This window comes from Gracilinanus agilis, chromosome 3 (genome assembly GCF_016433145.1).
Source record: "Gracilinanus agilis isolate LMUSP501 chromosome 3, AgileGrace, whole genome shotgun sequence".
NCBI lineage: Eukaryota > Metazoa > Chordata > Mammalia > Didelphimorphia > Didelphidae > Gracilinanus > Gracilinanus agilis.
In genome coordinates this window covers 633,893,593-633,912,642 of record NC_058132.1, presented here as the reverse complement: position 1 = coordinate 633,912,642, position 19,050 = coordinate 633,893,593, and the positions used below count along the sequence as shown (strand labels likewise).

At 34.4% G+C, this 19,050-nt stretch overlaps 1 protein-coding gene across 1 annotated transcript in view; it reads left to right on the top strand.

The window, feature by feature from the left end:
* The window catches only part of PLSCR5 (phospholipid scramblase family member 5), a 36,967-nt gene extending 18,419 nt beyond the window's left edge, over positions 1–18,548 (top strand). The window contains exons 5-7 of the mRNA XM_044667616.1: positions 5,990–6,151; positions 11,922–12,083; positions 18,510–18,548. Coding sequence (XP_044523551.1) covers positions 5,990–6,151; positions 11,922–12,083; positions 18,510–18,548 — 363 coding nt within the window. The remainder of the gene's footprint in view (positions 1–5,989; positions 6,152–11,921; positions 12,084–18,509) is intronic.
* The last annotated feature ends 502 nt before the right edge of the window (positions 18,549–19,050 follow it).

Genomic DNA, 19,050 nt, shown 5'->3' with positions numbered 1-19,050 from the left:
AGAGAGAGAGAGAGACAGAGAGAGACAGAGAGAGAGAGAGAGAGAGAGAGAGAGAGAGAGAGAGAGAGAGAGAGACAGAGACAGAGACAGAGAGAGACAGAGACAGAGACAGAGAGAGACAGAGACAGAGACAGAGAGAGACAGAGAGAGCTCTAAAATGAATCAGGAACAGTCAGGCAAAAAGTCCTACCTCTTCAGTCCTTCTCTTGTCACTAACTCCATGCATTATAGTGAAATAGAATACCACTAGACATTAGCATCTACCCAGCTACCAGATCCCAAGTTATTTCAGACCTTACTATCTGCCCTGCCCCCTATGGCTTACATATTCTGGTATTATCATCTCATCTTCTGTCTTAGATTAAGGACCACCTTCCCCACCTGAATTTCTATAGCTACACCCTTAGAACTTCTTGGACTTGCCATATACTTTGAATCTGAATTTTGTTGTCTCCTCCAGTTAATTCTTTGAAGATAGAACTGACTTTATTTTTCTGTTTATATCGATGGAGCTTAGAATATTGCTTGCAAATATTGAACACTTACTAAATAATTTTTATTCTTTCATGCATATTTCAAACAGGGGCTAGGTCTCAGTAGGATATTCCATCTTTTCTGTGTATCAGGAATATTACATGACATATCATGAATTTGTGAGGAGACCTTCTTATCCATTAACAGCTACAGTAATTACATACCATACAGTACAGTAACTCTTTCAAAGGAAGGTGAAAGGCTGGTGTGAACTGGATTGTTCTGTATGTCCCTAAAACATAGAACTGTCATCATTGGAGGGGTGGGGGAGGAAAATGAAATTTGGTTCAATTTAAAAAGTAAGGAAATAAACAAAAAACCCCTTAGTAATAAGAGTTGCTCACAAAATCAAATGGGATGCACCAAGATTTAATGGTTCCATCCCTCCTTCCTAGTGAGGATTAACATTTGTCAAGGATGTTGTAAAAGGGATTTCTGTAGAAGCACAGATTGGGCTAATGGCTTCTAATATTGCTTCTAAAACTGACTTTTCCAGATTTCTATGAGTTCACCTTAAAAAAAAAACACAACAAAATATATGAACACAAAAAAGTAGCATTGAAAATTGCTTTCTTTCAATGTAATCACACCAATCTGAAAAATGTCTGTTTCCACCTTGTTTTAAGATAGACCATAGGATTGTAGATATAGAATAAAAGGGATCCAAAAAGCCATTTCACACAATATTCATTTTAAAGATCAAGAAACTAAGACCCATTGAAGTTAGGTAACTCCACAGGGATCACACAAGGTTTAAGTGTAAGACTACAAAGTAAATCTAGATGTTCTGATTCTAGAATCAATTGCTTTCCACTTTACCATGACACTTCCTGCTGACCTACAAACCAAATATACTATCTTGACAGTCATTATTAATAAACTACTTTTATCCAAAATTACCCATCTCCTTCCAAATTTTTAATAGGGCAAATAAACTCAGACACAATGTGCCCAACAGCTGTAATGAACTCTCACTTTGTTCAATCAACTAGGAAAAACTAATTTCAAAAATATATAATGAAGAATGAGGAAAAAATATGCAGAGTGGGTTTTCAAAGAAGCAGAATCAGCAATGAAGAAAACTTCACTTTATGAGATGGGAATCTTTTGGAGAAAACAATGGGGAGTGACTAACTAATTTGGAAGACTAGATATCAGTCATGTTGGTGTGTAATGAAAATGGCTTAAAGTATATATATATATATATATATATATGTGTGTGTATGTGTGATTAATCAAAGAAAGACTGATAGATAATTTATGGAGAAATATAATTCTGTAGTCCTAGTGAGAGATACCCAAGGCTCAGAAGAAAATTCTAAATGGAACAGAGACACCAGAGTAGGTATAGATAATATTTCCCAATCACTTTATATTATTATTCTTTTAGGAATCAATAGTTCTAGAGATAATTCTATCAAAATGGAGAAGACATTTCTCTATATATCTGTTGACAGAAGCAATAGAATTTAATAAATTATCATAAGAATGCACAAATGATAGCAAAAACTAAAAATGGCTACATGGTTCTGGGAACTTTACAATGATATATAAATATTATTTAATAATAAAATGGTAATAATAATAAATATTATTACTTTAGGGGATAGATACAATGAAAGTGTCTCAATTTTTGTGTAAATCTGTAATTTCATCAATATAGGAAACCTTCATAGAGAAGTGCTCTCAATCAATTTCTTTCCAACTTTTAGGCTTAAAATGTTCCTGTATGCTTGAGAATTTATATGGCTTTCACAGGGTCTCAGATCAAGCATTGGTCAGAAGCCAAACTTGAATCCAGTTCAACCTGACTCTGAGGTCAACATATCCACTATGATATGTTTCCTTGCACTCTTATTTAGATTATTTATTTAGAGTAATAAATTTAGGTTAATAAATAATAATAATTTTTAAAATCAGTTTACATATTTAGGGTAATAAGATAAAGAACAAGAAAACAATGGTAGAGGGAACATTAATTTAATATAATTCAACAACACTGTTAAATATCTACTGTATAGTCGCAACTCAGTTAATAACATTGAGGAGTGCTAAGATGTCTGTGCTAAGATTAGTCCATTTTTATAGAAAACTAACTTTTTGTTAAAACTATATAGTGTGTGTGTTTATATAATGGCATTTGGAAAGACATTGAAATAAGTATAATTTTTTTAAAGTCTTGAGGCAAGAGTCATTTCGTTTTTTAAAAAAGTTTATTCTAACTCTGTAGAGCCCGCATTTACCATACCTTGTGATAATTAACCCATTGAATTTTCTTTTTGTAATGAAATCTCATTGTAAATAAGTTCCCTTTGCCATGATTCCTTATAGGGATAGGGAGAGGGCCTATAATTTCGGTGAGAATCTTCCAGGTTAGGAAATTCCTAGCAATGATGGTCAGTAACTTCTCTGCAATTTATGGTAATAGAATGTAGCTGAGAGCAGAAGTTTCAAACACTAGGCAGGTAAGCTCCATTCAGCTCAAACTCTTGCTTGACCTAACCAAATTAAACATAAATCAATCTGATTTTTATATGTTAATATATTGATTTCTATTTTAGTTTAACATCAGTGGCATAGAAGTTCGGTTTTGGTTTTAATATCAGTGGCATAGAAACATAGAGATGCTAAGTGATTTCTCCAGAATAATACATGTCACTATGTGTCAGAAGTGAGACTTGAATGCAGCTTTTCTAGATTGTGAGACCAGTATCCCATAAAATGTGCTATATTGTCTCACCTGGTTTCCTTATACTTCAAGTCAAATCATTTCCTTAATAATCACATATGTAAACCAGGATCTATTCTTTTTTCTATTACCAACATAAAGTCCTGGTTTCGGTTTTGTGTGTGTATGTGTGTGTGTGTTTGTGTTTGTGTGTGTGTGTGTGTGTGTGTGTGTAAGCTCCATACCAACGTTATAATTCGAGTGAGCAGCACTGATTTGCAAGATGTATAGAAATTTTCATCTATCTTCTGTTTAGGTTGTGCGACTAGTACTAATTTATTTTGGTTGGGTGTGTTTAAATACACTCGGATGTCCAATTGAAATATATTGGATAGAAATAGTCATAGGAATATTAAATATATTTTAAAACTTTTGTGTGTTTTTTAATAATTTAATTGTGAGATGAATTGTTTCTAATCCATGTTTTCCCCCAAATTAGCAGAAAAATTGAGATTAAGTCAGTTAAATCTCATTCATTGTTCAATTATTGGACTGAAAAAAAAGATGGAACTAAAATGAATACTCAAATGAGATCATGAAGGTCAAGTGCTTTTTTTTCTTTCTCTAGTTGAATAGATGCTTGTGTGCAAGGGCTCTTCTGTTTTTATCTGTTTCAATTAAATTAAATAATAATTTATGCAGCACCTATCATATGCCAAGCCTTATGGAAGACAAAAACAAAATTGTCTTTACCCTCAAGAAGATTACATTCCACTGGGGAGAAACTAGATAGATAGATAGTAGATAGGCAGATTTATAGATAGATGATAGATAGACCCTGCTAAATAAATACAAAATATATAATATGCAAATAATACAAAATCCATATCAAGTAATTTTGAGGATGAAGGGAGAACACTAAAACCCAGAAATAAAAGGAAATATCTCATGTACAAATGATTTTTGAGAAGAACCTTGAAAGGACTAAGCTATTAAAGAATGAGCTGAGGAAAAAGAGGATTCCACATGTAGGAAATAGTTTGTGGAAAAACATGGACATAGAATGTGAAATGTATCCCCTTTATATCACACTGTGCCTTGAAATTAGAGATTATTTAATAAATATTTGTTGAACTGGGAAACTGTAGAATACTCAATGTGTCCAGATTACTGATAAAAATATAACAATAATTATAATAATAACCAAAGTCATAATAATGCCCAAGAGCTATTGGTGTTAAAAATATAACCTTAATGAAATCTCAAAGACTTATATGCTATTTAACCTTTTCCTATTTATATTTTCCTAATATAAAATTAATGTGCAATTAATAAAATTAATGTCCAATAGTGGTTCAAAGTGATCTAAATTAACTCTTCATTTTGTTATGTACTGGCTGGATATTTAATCAATTAATTCAACCATCAATAGACATTTATCAAGCACTTACTATGTGCCGGCCATTGTGCTAAGCACTGGGGTTACAAAAAAGAGGTAAAAGAGAGTTCTTACCCTTAGGGAACTTACAATCTAATTAGCAAATAAGAGTTATTTGTTTGCTAACCCATTATTTTCTCATCAATTCTGCCTAAGTGACATTGGAAAGATGGAAGTATACTCAAAGCCTCGATTTATGTTTCAGACTTCTCACTTGTGACCCCCGGTGTAGGTGTGTCATTATTTATCATGATCAAAAGGGTTCTGTGAGAATGCTAAAAAAAAAAAAGAAAAAAAAGAAAAAAATTTCAATAAAGGAAATCCTATATACAGTTTATTTTATTGTACCTTAGGAAGCATTTCTTAAAAAGCATTTCTATCACTGACTAAATATTTCCAGGGCTCTTAATAGCTGCTAAGGTATTATTACCTTAAAGTCTGCAGAGTGTTTTACATATATTATGTTATTTGAATTTTCACTTTTGTTGTTATATTTGGAATACATTGTTTTAGGGGTTATGACATTAAAACAGAAAAATTTAAAGCTCTTTTTCTCCCTTTTGCAAATAAATTCTTATTAAAATCTCCATGCCTGGTTATCCTGTTTGATATTTAGAAATAAATCAAGAGAGATAAATGGATTTTAAAGATTAATGTTGGTCATTAATCGGTATCTTCATGAAACCTTTTCTGATCTCTGTAAAAGCTAGTATATTGCACTATTTCAAATCTAATATCTTGTATTTACTTTGTAAATATTTTGAATATAATTATTTGTGCTTGATTTTTCCCCTGGTAGAATGTAAGTTCCTGGGGCCAGAAACCATTTCCTTTGTGTCTTTTTATCCCTAGCAGAGTATCAGAAACATAATAGATATTTAATAAATTTGTTTTGATTAAGTGATTACCTTGAAGCTAATTGTGCCAATGTATTTTTAAAAAGAACTTTTTTTTTCCTTTGAAGCCTAACTTGGAATGATGTGAAGAATTGGATGGGTGGCACATGCTTGTAATAACACTGATACTAGGGAGACAAAGCCTGAGAGATTGCTTGAGCACTGGAGTTCTGAGTTGCAGTAAGGCTAAAATCAATTAGGCTATCTTAAAAAAGGTGAACCAACTGGATTTGGAAAGTAGAGTAGGTTAAAGCAACTATGACAATCAGTGAGATGGTCATTACACTGCCAATCTGGGAAAGATGAGACCAGACTTGGGGGGGGAGGGAAGAAAAAAAAGGATGATTCAAAGAGTAAAGATATGATTTTATGCTTCACTTTAAATTATCATTAAGTTACAATAAAAATATTATAATCTTATAATTTACTTCATTTTCTTGTGTCTTCTTACAGTTAGAAATTCAAGCCCCTCCTGGCACAATAGTTGGTTATGTTGTACAGAAATGGGATCCTTTCCTTCCAAAGTTCACAATTCAAAATGAAAGCAAAGAAGATATTTTGAGAATTGTGGGTCCCTATGCAACATGTGGTTTTTTTGGAGATGTTGACTTTGAGGTATGTTTCTTTGGGGGAAAATGTTTATTTTTGATCCCCTGCATTATATTACATATTTTAGCCTTTTAATGGTTAACACTTTAAAACATGCCTAATGTATGTTACAAATGATTCTAAAAAGTTATATAGGAATCTTCCTTATTATATAGTTATATAGGAATTATATAGTTATATAGGAATTATATAGTTATTATATAGTTATATAGGAATTTTCCCCTTAGATTAAGATTGGGGGAATGGAGTGGAGGGAGAAAAGAATCATAGAATTTCTGAACTGGAAGGTACCGAAGACAGAATCCACCAACTCATACAAGAAAGTACCATACAACATAACTGAAAATCACAAATAGTCCAAATTTGATTAAAAACCTCTAATAAAGGACAGACTGCAGCCTTCTAAGGAAGCTTTGATCCATTTTTGTACAACTCAGATTGTTAGGCAAGTGAGTGATGATGATCATGAACTGGGGGAAGACATATCTAGTTCTTTGGGTGCTATCTGGGAAAGATTGATGGCTACACCAAGTGGGGCTGCAATCACAATATGATAAGGCAGACATTATGGAGCAAACAAGATGGGAAGTATGGAGACAATCAGTTAAATGGAGAAATACATTGGCAGACAGCATGGGGACAGGGATGGGTTGGAGAAGAAAGTCAGTCTGTGGGAAAAGGATGGAGAGACATAGATAATCACTCACCTAACTGAGGATTAGATTTGGGAACACTCAGCAGCAGGGACCCAAAGGAGATAGAAAAGGGCTCTAGAGGGCAGGAGTTCAAGGTCTCTTTTTTATAGGTTTCTATGGAATTTCAAGGTTCCTTCTTGCAATCTTACTTCCCACTATAGCCACTTTGTGTTCATATGCATAAACTTATTATTGACTAGAACAGGGGTGGCCAATGTGGTCAGGGGGACCAGAAAAAAGATAAATTTGAATGCAGCAGGTGTTCCTGGTTTGTGGTGGTAGTGGTGATGCTGCTGCTGCTGCTGCTGCTACTACTGGGGATTGTTGGTTGTATCAAACCTAAATACTCTGCTTTTCAACTTTTACTCATTCCTCACTACCAATTCTGACCTCAGGGACCACTTGCAAAACTGAGATGCCTCCCACATCAGTTATGATAGGTAGATAGAATTCTGGATTTAGAGTCAGAAAGATTTGTCTTTTAATCCTGCTTTAGTTACATTTCTTAGTTATGCAACCCTGTGCAATTCATTTAACTCTTATAAGAAATAAAATGGATATAAGAGGACAGATTTAAATTTATTAGGGTTTTAAAGGATTTATTGGGAGTCAGAAAAATAAAGCCACTTGCCTGTTAAGAGTTAGTTTGAAAGTTGCACACTGTTGCCTCCTCCTCCCATCCTGCCTCCTTCTCCAGAGTCAGAAAAGAGGAAGTACCAATCCAGTCCTCAGTCTTTATATTTTTCTCTAGGTTATTACTCTTCCTACCTATGTGATTACACAAGCAAGGAATCATGGGAAATGTAGTTTGAAAACCCCTAAATGTCCACAGGAAGTTTAGATCCGGGACCTCAAAATTAGCTCAAGGACTCCCAAATTTCCAATATCACACTATTCAATCTCAGTTTCCTCTTCTGAAAAACAGGGATATAAAAGCATATTCCTCATAAGATTGTTGTAAAGATAAAATTAGTTCACATATATAAGATACTTTATAAAATGAAAAGGGCTATATAAATGCTAGCTACAATGATGATGTTAATAAAATAAACTCCTTAAGGGTAGAGGATGTCTCACTTATGACTTTATTTCAACCACTACTAACATAGTGCCTGACACATGGTAGATGCTTAATAAATGCTTGTTGATTGATATACTACTCTGCTTGAAAAGCATAGGGGTGAGGACAGAATACTAGATGTCCCTTTCCACATTGATACCAATCCAGTAATAAGAATCCTTGGACCTCATTCAACCAATATCAACTCCTACTAATGATTCAACCAATATCAACTCCTATCCATTTTGTAAGGCTTAGAATAGCCAGTCAAAATTTTTGCTGAAATCCATGTACCCTATGTTTATGGCTCTTCCTTGAGACTCTAAGCCTATCAAAAAAGGAAATGAGACTATTTTAATTTGATCTGGTTTTGATGAACTCTTTTTGCCTCTAAGTGATCACTACTTCCCTTGATGCTAATACACCATTCCTTCCATAATTTATTCTAGGATGTTGTCAAGAGACAAAGTCAACCTTACTAACCTGAGATCAGTAAGACAATATGTGAAAATAAGAATATTTGTTTGCTCTGGTCTGGTGTCATTTGTTTTTTTTCACAATTTTCCCAAAAATCATAAAAAAGAACAGCAGAGTAATGATTTTTTAACTGAATAATTTTGACGTCATCAATTGAATTCATTGAGAGCATCTAGGTATATTCACATTACCTCCTTCTTTATCTTTTATTTCAATTACCCATTTGCCATTTTCTGCTGTTTTTCAAGCTGAAAATCATTGTACTTGGATTTTAAATGCCTGCAAAATAGGAGTTTAAAAGCTCTACTTTTTATCATGTTTTTATTCAGTGCAAAAAAAGATCATAACCTTTCTTTGATCTTCCTCTTGATCCCAACATACCTTTAAAAAAACTTTAGTTTTATTTTTCTAACCTTTCATAACAAACCTTATTTATTCTGAGCTTTAGTATCCCAACGTTGTTCTTATAGGGCCATGTTGCTATGTTTTATTTATCCTCAGTGGCTTGTCTTTGCATTTTTCTTTTCCTCAAAAGTCAATTAGATGACTAAGTGGCTAAAATCATAGATTTGAAGTCAAGATTCAAATCCTACCTTAGACATATATTAGCTACCTAAATGTTGGCAATTATTTTTTTCTCTGTGAAATTATGGGTTCGGTCTAATCATCTCTGAGGTCCCTTGTAGCTCTGAATATATGTTCCTATGGAAATCTAAACTGGTCATCTGATTCCCTGCCCAATTATGAGCCAGTTCCTTTTTCAAAAACAGAAATAAGATCGTTGTACTCATTTGTGTTTGTGTCATCAAAATTATGATTTTGATAAGAATCTATCCAGCTGGAATCAGTTTCCTCAGAAGAATCTTAGATCATGGGATTTAACTTTGAACTCTTTGAAATCTACTCTCCTAAATATGAAAAACATGTCAAATGATGTTCCTTTCCTAATCTATAATGCAATCTCAGATGTCATCAATTCCTTCCATGATTGTTATTATTGCTTTTTTTTAACCTTTAATCTTCTGTATTAGAATTGATTCTGAGTATGGTTTCTAAGGCAGAAAAGTAGTGAGGGCTAGGCAATTGGGGTTAAGTGACTTGTATACATTCACACAGCCAGAAAGTTTCTGAGGCTAGATTTGAACCCAGGAACTCCCATCTCCAGGTCAGGCCCTCTATTCACTGGCCCAGCTAGCTGTCCTGTTTCTATTGTTTTCTATACAACTACATAGTCCTTATTGTTAGGAATAATTATACAAAATAGGAGTTCTATACCTGATGTTCCCTCTTAAAATTTACATTCAAAACCCTTGTTTAAATGTGTTGTTCTAAGTGTTTAACTGGATACTCTAAAAAAAAAAGATAGTTTACAAGCTCTCATTAAAATTAAGTTCAGTGGCCCTGGGTAGACTCAAGTTCTATCTAGCCAGTGTCATTCAACAAGCATTCATTTTGCACTTATTGTATGCCAGGGATTGAGCTAAGCACTGGGAATATAAACACATACAAAAATAACATCAGCTCCTTTCTTTAATGACCTCACATTCCAATAGAGAAGACAACTCACAGAAGAAAATCCAAAAGCAGTAGTGGGAGAGATGGTGCATGAGTGTGGGAGCATGATGGAGAAGTCCAGAGGAGTATAGACCAGAGGAAAATGAAAGAAATGGCTAGTTTAAGAGCACTCCTTAAATGGAGATTCTGTGAAGAGTCTCCCCTCCAATCAGAGCCAATTGTTGCTCTAGAAATACCTTTTGGGAAGGTATGGGAAGAAAGGGAATTGATTTTTTATGCATAAAATGGCATTTTTTTACATCAGAAGTCGTTTAGTTATATTCAACATAGACATGACATAGTTAGATGTATTCATTTTCCCTTCTGTGATGTGGAAAAGAAAAATGATAAAAATCAGACCACCAAAGCTGAGAAAGAGGACAATTCAATGAATGGTGGCTTTAGCTGATGTATCTTGCCTTAACTTGACTGAGTCTAGTGTAAAGTGCATCTGAGGGCAAGTTGACTTAAACCTGGGGCAGCTTATAGGTTTTCTCCATGACAAGCCAGTATCAAGTTCTGAAACTATATATTTAGACCCCAAAAAAAGAATCTGTCTCTATTTAGGGTGAGTAAATAAGGAATATTATTTAGGTAAAATCTAGAGATAAAGATGGAACTAATGATGATCAATAACTCTTAAGGACAAGAAATAGTGGATATTTTAGAAGAGAAAATAACATAATATTAAGTTATATACAGAAAATTATTTAATTTTCTTTAAAGATAGCTACTGTTTGCTGCCTTTTGTGTAGTTTAACAAAGTGATATATTTGTGTGTATGTGCTCACATGTGTAATACATATATGTATTTTCATTCATATATGTATATAGGTAAAATAAATGTTTCCATTTGCATTTGTATATATATATATTTAGCTCTTTTGCACATATACATATGCAGATGGCAAATACATGGCTAAAAATAGGAATCAGGCTAAATTCATAACTGACAGTTTGGACCAGATACTTCTTTTAAAATTTCAGTATCAAGTTTTGAGAGTTTAAAAAGCAAATGTGAAAATCTTGAATATTAAACCAACAAGTATACTGGGAATAACAAACCTGCCATCCTTTAACCAAGGCCAAAAATATGAAAAATGAAAAGTTTATTCAAAAGCTCTTTCTAAAATGCAAACTTTCCAAGAAACCATATGACATCTGTTTCCTCCAAACAGACTTTGCCCTTAAAGGCCTTACCCTCAAGAGATGGGAGTAAAGGATAGTATGAACAGAAGTAGCAAGTTCCTAAGTACAGAATTCCAGAGTTAGAAGTGCCATATATTAGCCAGTCTCTGGAGAGGAGAGGGCGGAATTTGTCTTCCTATGGGGCACACTGTGTAATTAGGCGTTGCCAATGGTCATCCAGAAGGGTTTGAGCTAAACTGGACTCCAGGTGAAGAAATGCTTGGTCAACAAGAAGATCTGAAGAGAGCAAGATCAAAGGGCTGGGCTACTGAGTTTGCTAACTCTAGGGCACTATGCTTTGCTCATCTGCCTGTCTGTCCACCCATTCCTAGGTGAGTTCCATAAACTGAAATTGTTATGGAGAGCTAAGATGGATGGTGCCATGCAGGTGAAAAAGGATTTGAATTTCTGATAAATATTTTATGAAGTTTCTTGAATAATCACTTTATGAATTTTTGCAGAGCACTCAGTAGTCTTTCTCCTATTAATCGTTAAATGAGAGGAAAAAATAAGATATAAGGGTATTGTCATAGAATTTTTAGGTAAAAGGGACTATAGAAATAATATAATCTAATTCCTTCAAATTATGGATGAGGAAATCAAAATACTAGCAGGTTATATCTTGCCCCAGTTCAGAGTATCTTTTATACCCTACCTACTGCTTCTTTCTTTTGTCTTGATTCTCTCTCTAAGTAACAAGATCTTATAATTAAACAAACCATATTGATCAAAGGAAAATTTTTAAAACTTTAAAAATTGTTATTGATTTACTTATTCTCACTTTAAAAAATTATTTTTACAGGTGAAAACCATTAATGAAAAGATAACAATTGGGAAGATTTCAAAATATTGGTCAGGATTTGTAAATGATGTCTTCACAAATGCTGACAACTTTGGGATACATGTTCCTGCAGATTTGGATGTGAAAATCAAAGCAGCCATGATTGGAGCCTGTTTTCTCTTTGTAAGTATAGGCAGCTTTCTTAGGTAAAGTGCATGGAGCATAATAAGTTATATTTATCTCTTATCCTAGACACTTTATAGCGATTGTCTAATCTTTTGGAAATAACTCTTCAGTGCCAGGAAGCTCTAAAACAAAACATCAAAAATAACAATTAAAGAGCATTTGGTGATCTGGATCATGGGAATCGCCAATCTTGGATCTCCCATAAATATAAATGATTTTGGCAATATGGTACTCCCAAAAAAATTGGACCTGAGTTCAAATTCTTCCTTGGATATTGGTAGTAGGATGTTTGCTCTTAGGGCATTCACCACACCAATGAAATCATAAATCCAGAGTCTTCTCTTTGTCCTCCAAAAAGTTCAAATACTTCTATATTTATATTTGAACAAAGTATTAGGATAATGGCTTAATTTTTTACCCTAATATGTTCCCTTGCTAAACTGGACCTGAGTAAGACCACTTCTCTGTCTGCCTTTTCAGCAAGTCAAATCAAGTCAACAAGCATTTATTAACCTTCTACTATGGGTCAGGCAGTATGCTAAGTGATGAGCATAAAAAAGAAAGGCAAAAAACAGGTTTTTTCTCCACAAGGAGCTCACAATCCAGTGGAGGAGACAACATATAAGCAACTAACTATGAACAAACAAAATATAACCATGATAAATTGTTCATGATCTCAGGATGAAGGTGCTAAGATTAAGGAAGACTGGGACAGGCTTCTTTGTAGAAGGTAGGAGAGTATCTGAGACCTGAAAGAAGCTAGAAGGCAAAGATCAGGACAAAGACAGTTCTAGGCAAAGGGAACAGCCAGTGAATCTGTCTAGACTCAGGAGATGGAAGTTTTTATGCAAGAAATAGTAAAGAGGCCAGTGTCCCTGGATCACAGAGTACAAGTAGGGAATAAGATGCAAGAAGACTGGAGTGTTTGGACAAGTTATGGCACTCTCTTTAGAATATAAATAGAGGATCCTGGAGGCAATAGGGAGTCATTGGAGTTTATGAACAAAATAGTTGGGGGGAGATATATGCAGAGCTACACTTTAGGAAGATTAATTTGACAGCTGAGTGGAGGATGGACTAGAGTGGGAAAGGCTTGAATTGGGGAAACCAAAATGCAGACTATTGTAATAGCTCAAGTGTGAGATGCTGAATGCCTGCACTAGTTTCTAAAAGGTAGCTGAGAAGAGAAGAAGGCATATGTTAGCGATTTCATGAAGGAAAAAATAACACGTCTTTAGAATTGATTGGATATGAGATAAGGAGAACCTAAGAGGTAATCTAGCTGAGAAGAATATAGTGAGTTTAAGCATCATTGTTTGTAGGGCACATGTGAGCATGTGAGAGCTCCTGTGTAAGAAATAAAATGGATATAAAAGGATAGATTTTAAAATATAAGGGTTTTAACAGATTTATTAATAGCCATTAGAAAAATGAAGCCACGTGCTCACTAAGAGTCATTTTGAAAAACCCACCATTACCTCTACCACTATGCTGCTTCGGGAAAGAGAGCATGCCCTTCCAGGCACTTCCTTTTTATTCTTCTCTCTACATTATTACACTTCCTGTCTACATGATTACACAAGAGGAATCACAGGAAATGTAGTTTGAAAGAGCCCTAAATGTTCACAGGAAGTTTAGATCAGGGACTCAAAATTAGCTCAAGGACCCCCAAATTTCCAATATCACAATTCCCCCTGAAGAGCAGAGGGAGACTTGTCTCCCCAAAAACTCTTATAAATATAACTAACTTTTAAATTACAGATACTTGGGAAATAAAAAGAAAAGAGGACAAAAACAATGATCCTATGATTTTAGGAGCCAGAATGGTAGCCAGGATGAGCTTGGATAGAATGTGGTTCAGAGGAAGTCCTACATCTTAACATATGTTAAGCGCAGCAACCTCAAACCCCAAACAAGTTCAAGTCCTCTAGTCTTGGCTCAAAATTACAGCAATCCTACTGGGATTGGTTGGTCTCTTTGACCTTGTGCTTGATTTGTACTATGCAGGTTGGCTTTGTGCTTCTTAGCATTGTGCAATGGCTCTTTTTATATTTTCTTCTTCTGGAAATCAGACAGAATCATTAAGCAAAGTCCCATAATATTTAAACAATCAATGGCATTCTACATTAAAGCTTTTATGGGCATGCATTAATATTAGAACAAATGTATTTTAAACTTATATTATTGTAAAATAAAAAAGATTAATATTGTTTATATGTACTTCAAAGTACTAAAATACAATATTGCAAATACAAGGAAAAAAAACAATAAGAAAAATGTTTTAAAAATCAAAAATATATAACTTAGAATCAGTGACACACTGTGTCAGCCAAAGGGAGGTAGAATACAAAAATTCCTCATCAAAAAATGAGATCCGTTTCCTTTTTAAACTTGGCAATGATCCACTGCGTGAGTACAAATGATTTTTACAAAATAACAGATATATAAAAACAAAACAGTAGTAGAGTAGATAATGCACATTCAAATAAAGTACCAAATTCCCAAAATTTACAATAGCCCAGTTATTGGCAATAGGAAACGAAACCATGATGATATAGGATGTACATAGTTTACATAGAAGTTTATACATAGCCACTTGCTGTGTGATGTTTAAAAAAAATCTATGAACTGATGGATATTTGTCATAAGTTATACAGATGTAACAATTCTTTTAACCTTGGCAAAAACACAAACCTCTGTATTGCTCAGGAAAATCTTTTTGGGGTCTAGAACATCACAAAGAAATCTAGACTGTTCTGGTGGAAATAAATTAAACAAATAGTTAAAATATCACGCATGTAGGAGCTCTTTTGGCTTCCTGATTTATATATAAAGTTTTGGTAGGAACTTCTATTTGGTTCTCTACCTTTAATACAATATTCTTTATTTTATTTATATATATGTATATATAAACGTATCATACGTTCAGAAGGTACTAGGTATCTAAAGTCATTTCTAAAAAACCCTTATAAAACTTCAATTTAAATTCTTTAGTCATTATATTCTCCAAGGTTGTATAAGTAACAATTTGAGAATTCTATCCCTTCATGGTAAGCCATAAATGTGGATTTTAAAATTAATATCTAATAACTAAATATTATATTTAATAAAGTTTTATTAATAATAACTAAAGTAAGAGATCTAGCTATTCAGCCCACTGGCCAGAGCAAAAGAGAAAGAAAGAGGCAGAGCCTCAGAACTTATACAAACATGACCACACAAACGTAAACAAAAGGAAAAGCATTCTAGGTAATACAGAAAGGAACTCTGGGCAATGCAGTCTTTAGGAGTTCAAGATTTTCCTACTATACACCTGGTATATCAAACTGTAAACCATCTTTCCTTTCAAACCCTAATTCTGTTGAGATAAATTTTGGTTTTTGAAATTGATAAAACAGAAATCAAGAAATATATCTTTTAAAGTGCTCTGACAGCTCCTGTCTCAGCTTCTTCAAAAGAGTTACTCAGTGTGAACGATTCTGAACATTATTCAGTGAATTTCCTCAATGGCCGCTCTAACTCAAAAAATTCTTCAAAGGGATCTTAACTTTTTTTCACCACATTTTGATGTAATTCTAGTACCTGTGGGCAAAAGCATAACAGTGGAAAGAAGTTTGGATTCAGGACAAAGAATCATGGAGTTAAAAACCTAGATCAGGCAGCTCAAGCAATTGATTTCCTTTACAATCAACCCAACAAATGGTCATTCAGTTGTGGTTTTGGGGAGAGGAAACCTCCTATTCCACCTCTGAATAGCTCAGTATATTAGGAAGTTTTTCCTTCCACCAATCCTAAATCTATCTCTCCACAAATACCTCTTACAGTTCCTAGTTCTGTTCTCCTGAGCTTAACAGCAAAAGCTTAGAATTATATGATGCTAAAACATTTGCAAAGTTCTTTATATGCAAATCATATTTGATGCTGACCTGAACAAATGAAAAAAAATCTTGTGAATTATGGCATCCCACTGTGCAGATAGGAACAGATTCAAAGAATTTAATCATGAAATCGGAGTTTAAATCCAGGCCCCTCCTAAGTCTCAGTCTAGCACTCTTCCCACCACACCATGCTATTTTGTCAGAGTCCAATCCTTTAATATGACACCCTTTCACATACTGGAAGAGATCCATCATCTTGACCCTAAGTCTTTTTTTCCCTCAGGCTAAATATGCCCAGTTCCTTCAGCCAGGGCTAATATGGTTTGATTTGAAGCTGTTCACCATCCTGGTCTTGATCCTTTGGATGCTCTCCAATGCATCAGTGTCCTTCATGTGTGTATATAAGTATATAAATTGTAAAATATATACATATATTATATATCCATACATATATAATTATATACATTACATATATCCATACATATATATAAAACACAAAACATAATACTCTAGGTGGTATCTGACCATAAGACTCTCTGATTCTCTTAAGAGCCTGGATTTGAATCATGCCTCTGATATTCACTATTTGTGTGACCTTAGCAAATCATTTATGAATGAATGATTTGTAAGGGCATGTAACATCCATGATCTTAAGTGGGATTAAGGCTGCCTCACAGAATTCCACAGTGCCCCCCAGAACTACAGGAGAGGGGGCAGTTGGAGCAGTTAAAAACCTGGGTAATCTGAGTCAATTCAACAGGGCATCTCTTCTATTTTTAAGGCAATGATCTCTAAATGTTAATGGTGTTACTGCACATCACTGCTGAAGAGAGTGGGCCAAAGCTTGTTAATAAATACTGGTCTGAGCATCCTTATGTTTTACCTTAGCTTAAGCTCCGCAACAAGTGCTGTTTCATTTTGTCTTTGTATCTCCCAGCTCTTAGCATGCAATAAGCACTCATTCCATTCTTGTTCACTGACAGATGGTACTTTCACATAGCCTTCATCTAGTGTAAATATTTTAAAAGTACCAGCTTTATGTACTTATTATAAAATACATTACTTTCAAAACACTTAGAATAGTGCCTGAAGAGCAATAGGCAGGCATTTTTTAACAAATGCCTGTTCCCTTCCTTCCTCCACCCTTATTCCACCCTCGTATAGAACACGAGCTCCTTGAGGACAGGGACTGGTTTTTTCCTTTCTCTCTGTTCTTGGCTCTTAGCACAGTACCTGACACATAAAAAATACTTAATAAACACAAATATTTGAAACTTAACTGACTCAAGTAACCTTACTAAAGATCATTTCCATTTTCTTGCAGAAAGATCAAAATGAAATCCCTATTCTGACATTTCACCTGACCTTCACTGAGCTAATTTGTCAACCCACACAAGCATTTAGGAAATAACTTACTGGAAGGGTGTTGCTCTCCCCCTTTTATTTCTTTTCTTTGTCACAATAATTTTCATTACTAGATAGAGTGCTGGGCATTAAGTCAGGAAAAACTAGATTTATGTTCAATTTCTGACACTTTCTATGTGCCTCAGGTAACCCAAAAGGGTTTGGTATTGGATAACTTGGGTTTAAACCCTGGTTTTCCCATTAATGACCTGGCACCTGGTATAAGATATTAAGCTTCTTTGGGCTTTAATTTCCTAACCCATGAAATAATGAAATTAGACCCAATATCAGCTAGGGTCCTTTTCAGCATTAGACCTATGATCCTATGACTCATCAGCTGTGTTCTGCCTCCATGGTAGAGGATGTTCCAATAATGTTTCCCCTAGTAACCATATAATCATAGATCTAAAGCTAGAAGAAACCTTTATGTCAATTGAATCTAAACACCTTATTTTCAAAATAAAGAAACAGAGTCTCAGAGAGAATAAATTACTTGCATGAGGTCACACAACTATTATGATAGCCTGAATTGGAATGCAAACTCATGTCCTATCGCAAGTTCAGAAGTTTTTCCATTGAAAGCATAAACCTTTCCTGTGTCGTACCCCTTGTACATGCTCTACAGGTTAGTTTTCAAATGTCTATGACAGCACATTCTTGTATATATTTTATATCAGCTTAGAATCAACCACCATACTTTTTCACATGAAAGCTGAGAGGTATGTGATGTCACGGGCTTCCACATTTGACTCAATGGCAAAAATTTCAATTTCCCTTGCATAAAAGGCACATCTCATACGAGAAATTACATCTGACAAAATACAAACCAATGCACACAGCTCTCTACTTAGCCCAGATAGTCTTATTTGACTCTTGTGAGCAGAAATTACTTATCGATAAGAGCAAACATCTCCACTATGCCTGGGCCATTCAGATATGTTTTCCTAATTACTTACTGTGCAATGATACTTACAACTTTCCGATTTCCTGCTGCACTGCCATCTTGGCTAAATGACACTTTGCTGGAGAACCACTGGGAAACATAATTGCTTCTCATAATCAAAGCTTACACGTTAAGTGTTTGATCTTAATTGTTGCCTTTTTGTATCTTCCTTCATATTCACAGTTTATTTATTTGTAGGACTTTATGTTCTTTGAACATTCACTGGCTGGACTATAACAAGCAAGATGATAGAAACAATAAAATATGCGGACCATATTTCAGTAAGTAGAAAGTAACTCTAAATGATCCTTTTCCCTTTGAAGATGTCCACATTTGACGCTGGTTAATTCTTTTTTCATTTTCTTCTAGAAATCCCTTGGGCTCAGGATTTATTTCTGAAATGCCTGGATATCAGCTTTCTTTCTTTTTCTAAAAAAAGAAAATATTAATGATAGCATTAATTAAAATATAACTTAACAAAGTAATTAACTACTTGTGTATGTGTGGTAGCTAAATAGAGTTTCTGACCTGAGTACAAGGTTGCTTTGAAATCCGGCCACTCTTCTTTTTTTCTCTTTTGATGTTATGGCATGAAAGATGAGAGTTCAGACTTGAAGCATCACTGATGAAAATTCAGTGTTTAGAGAATACTTTGAAGTTTGTCGGGTACTGGGACTGGTTACTAATCAAAAGAGGAGGATTCCCCTCCCCTTTTATCAAACATAGTTTCTTCTGTTTT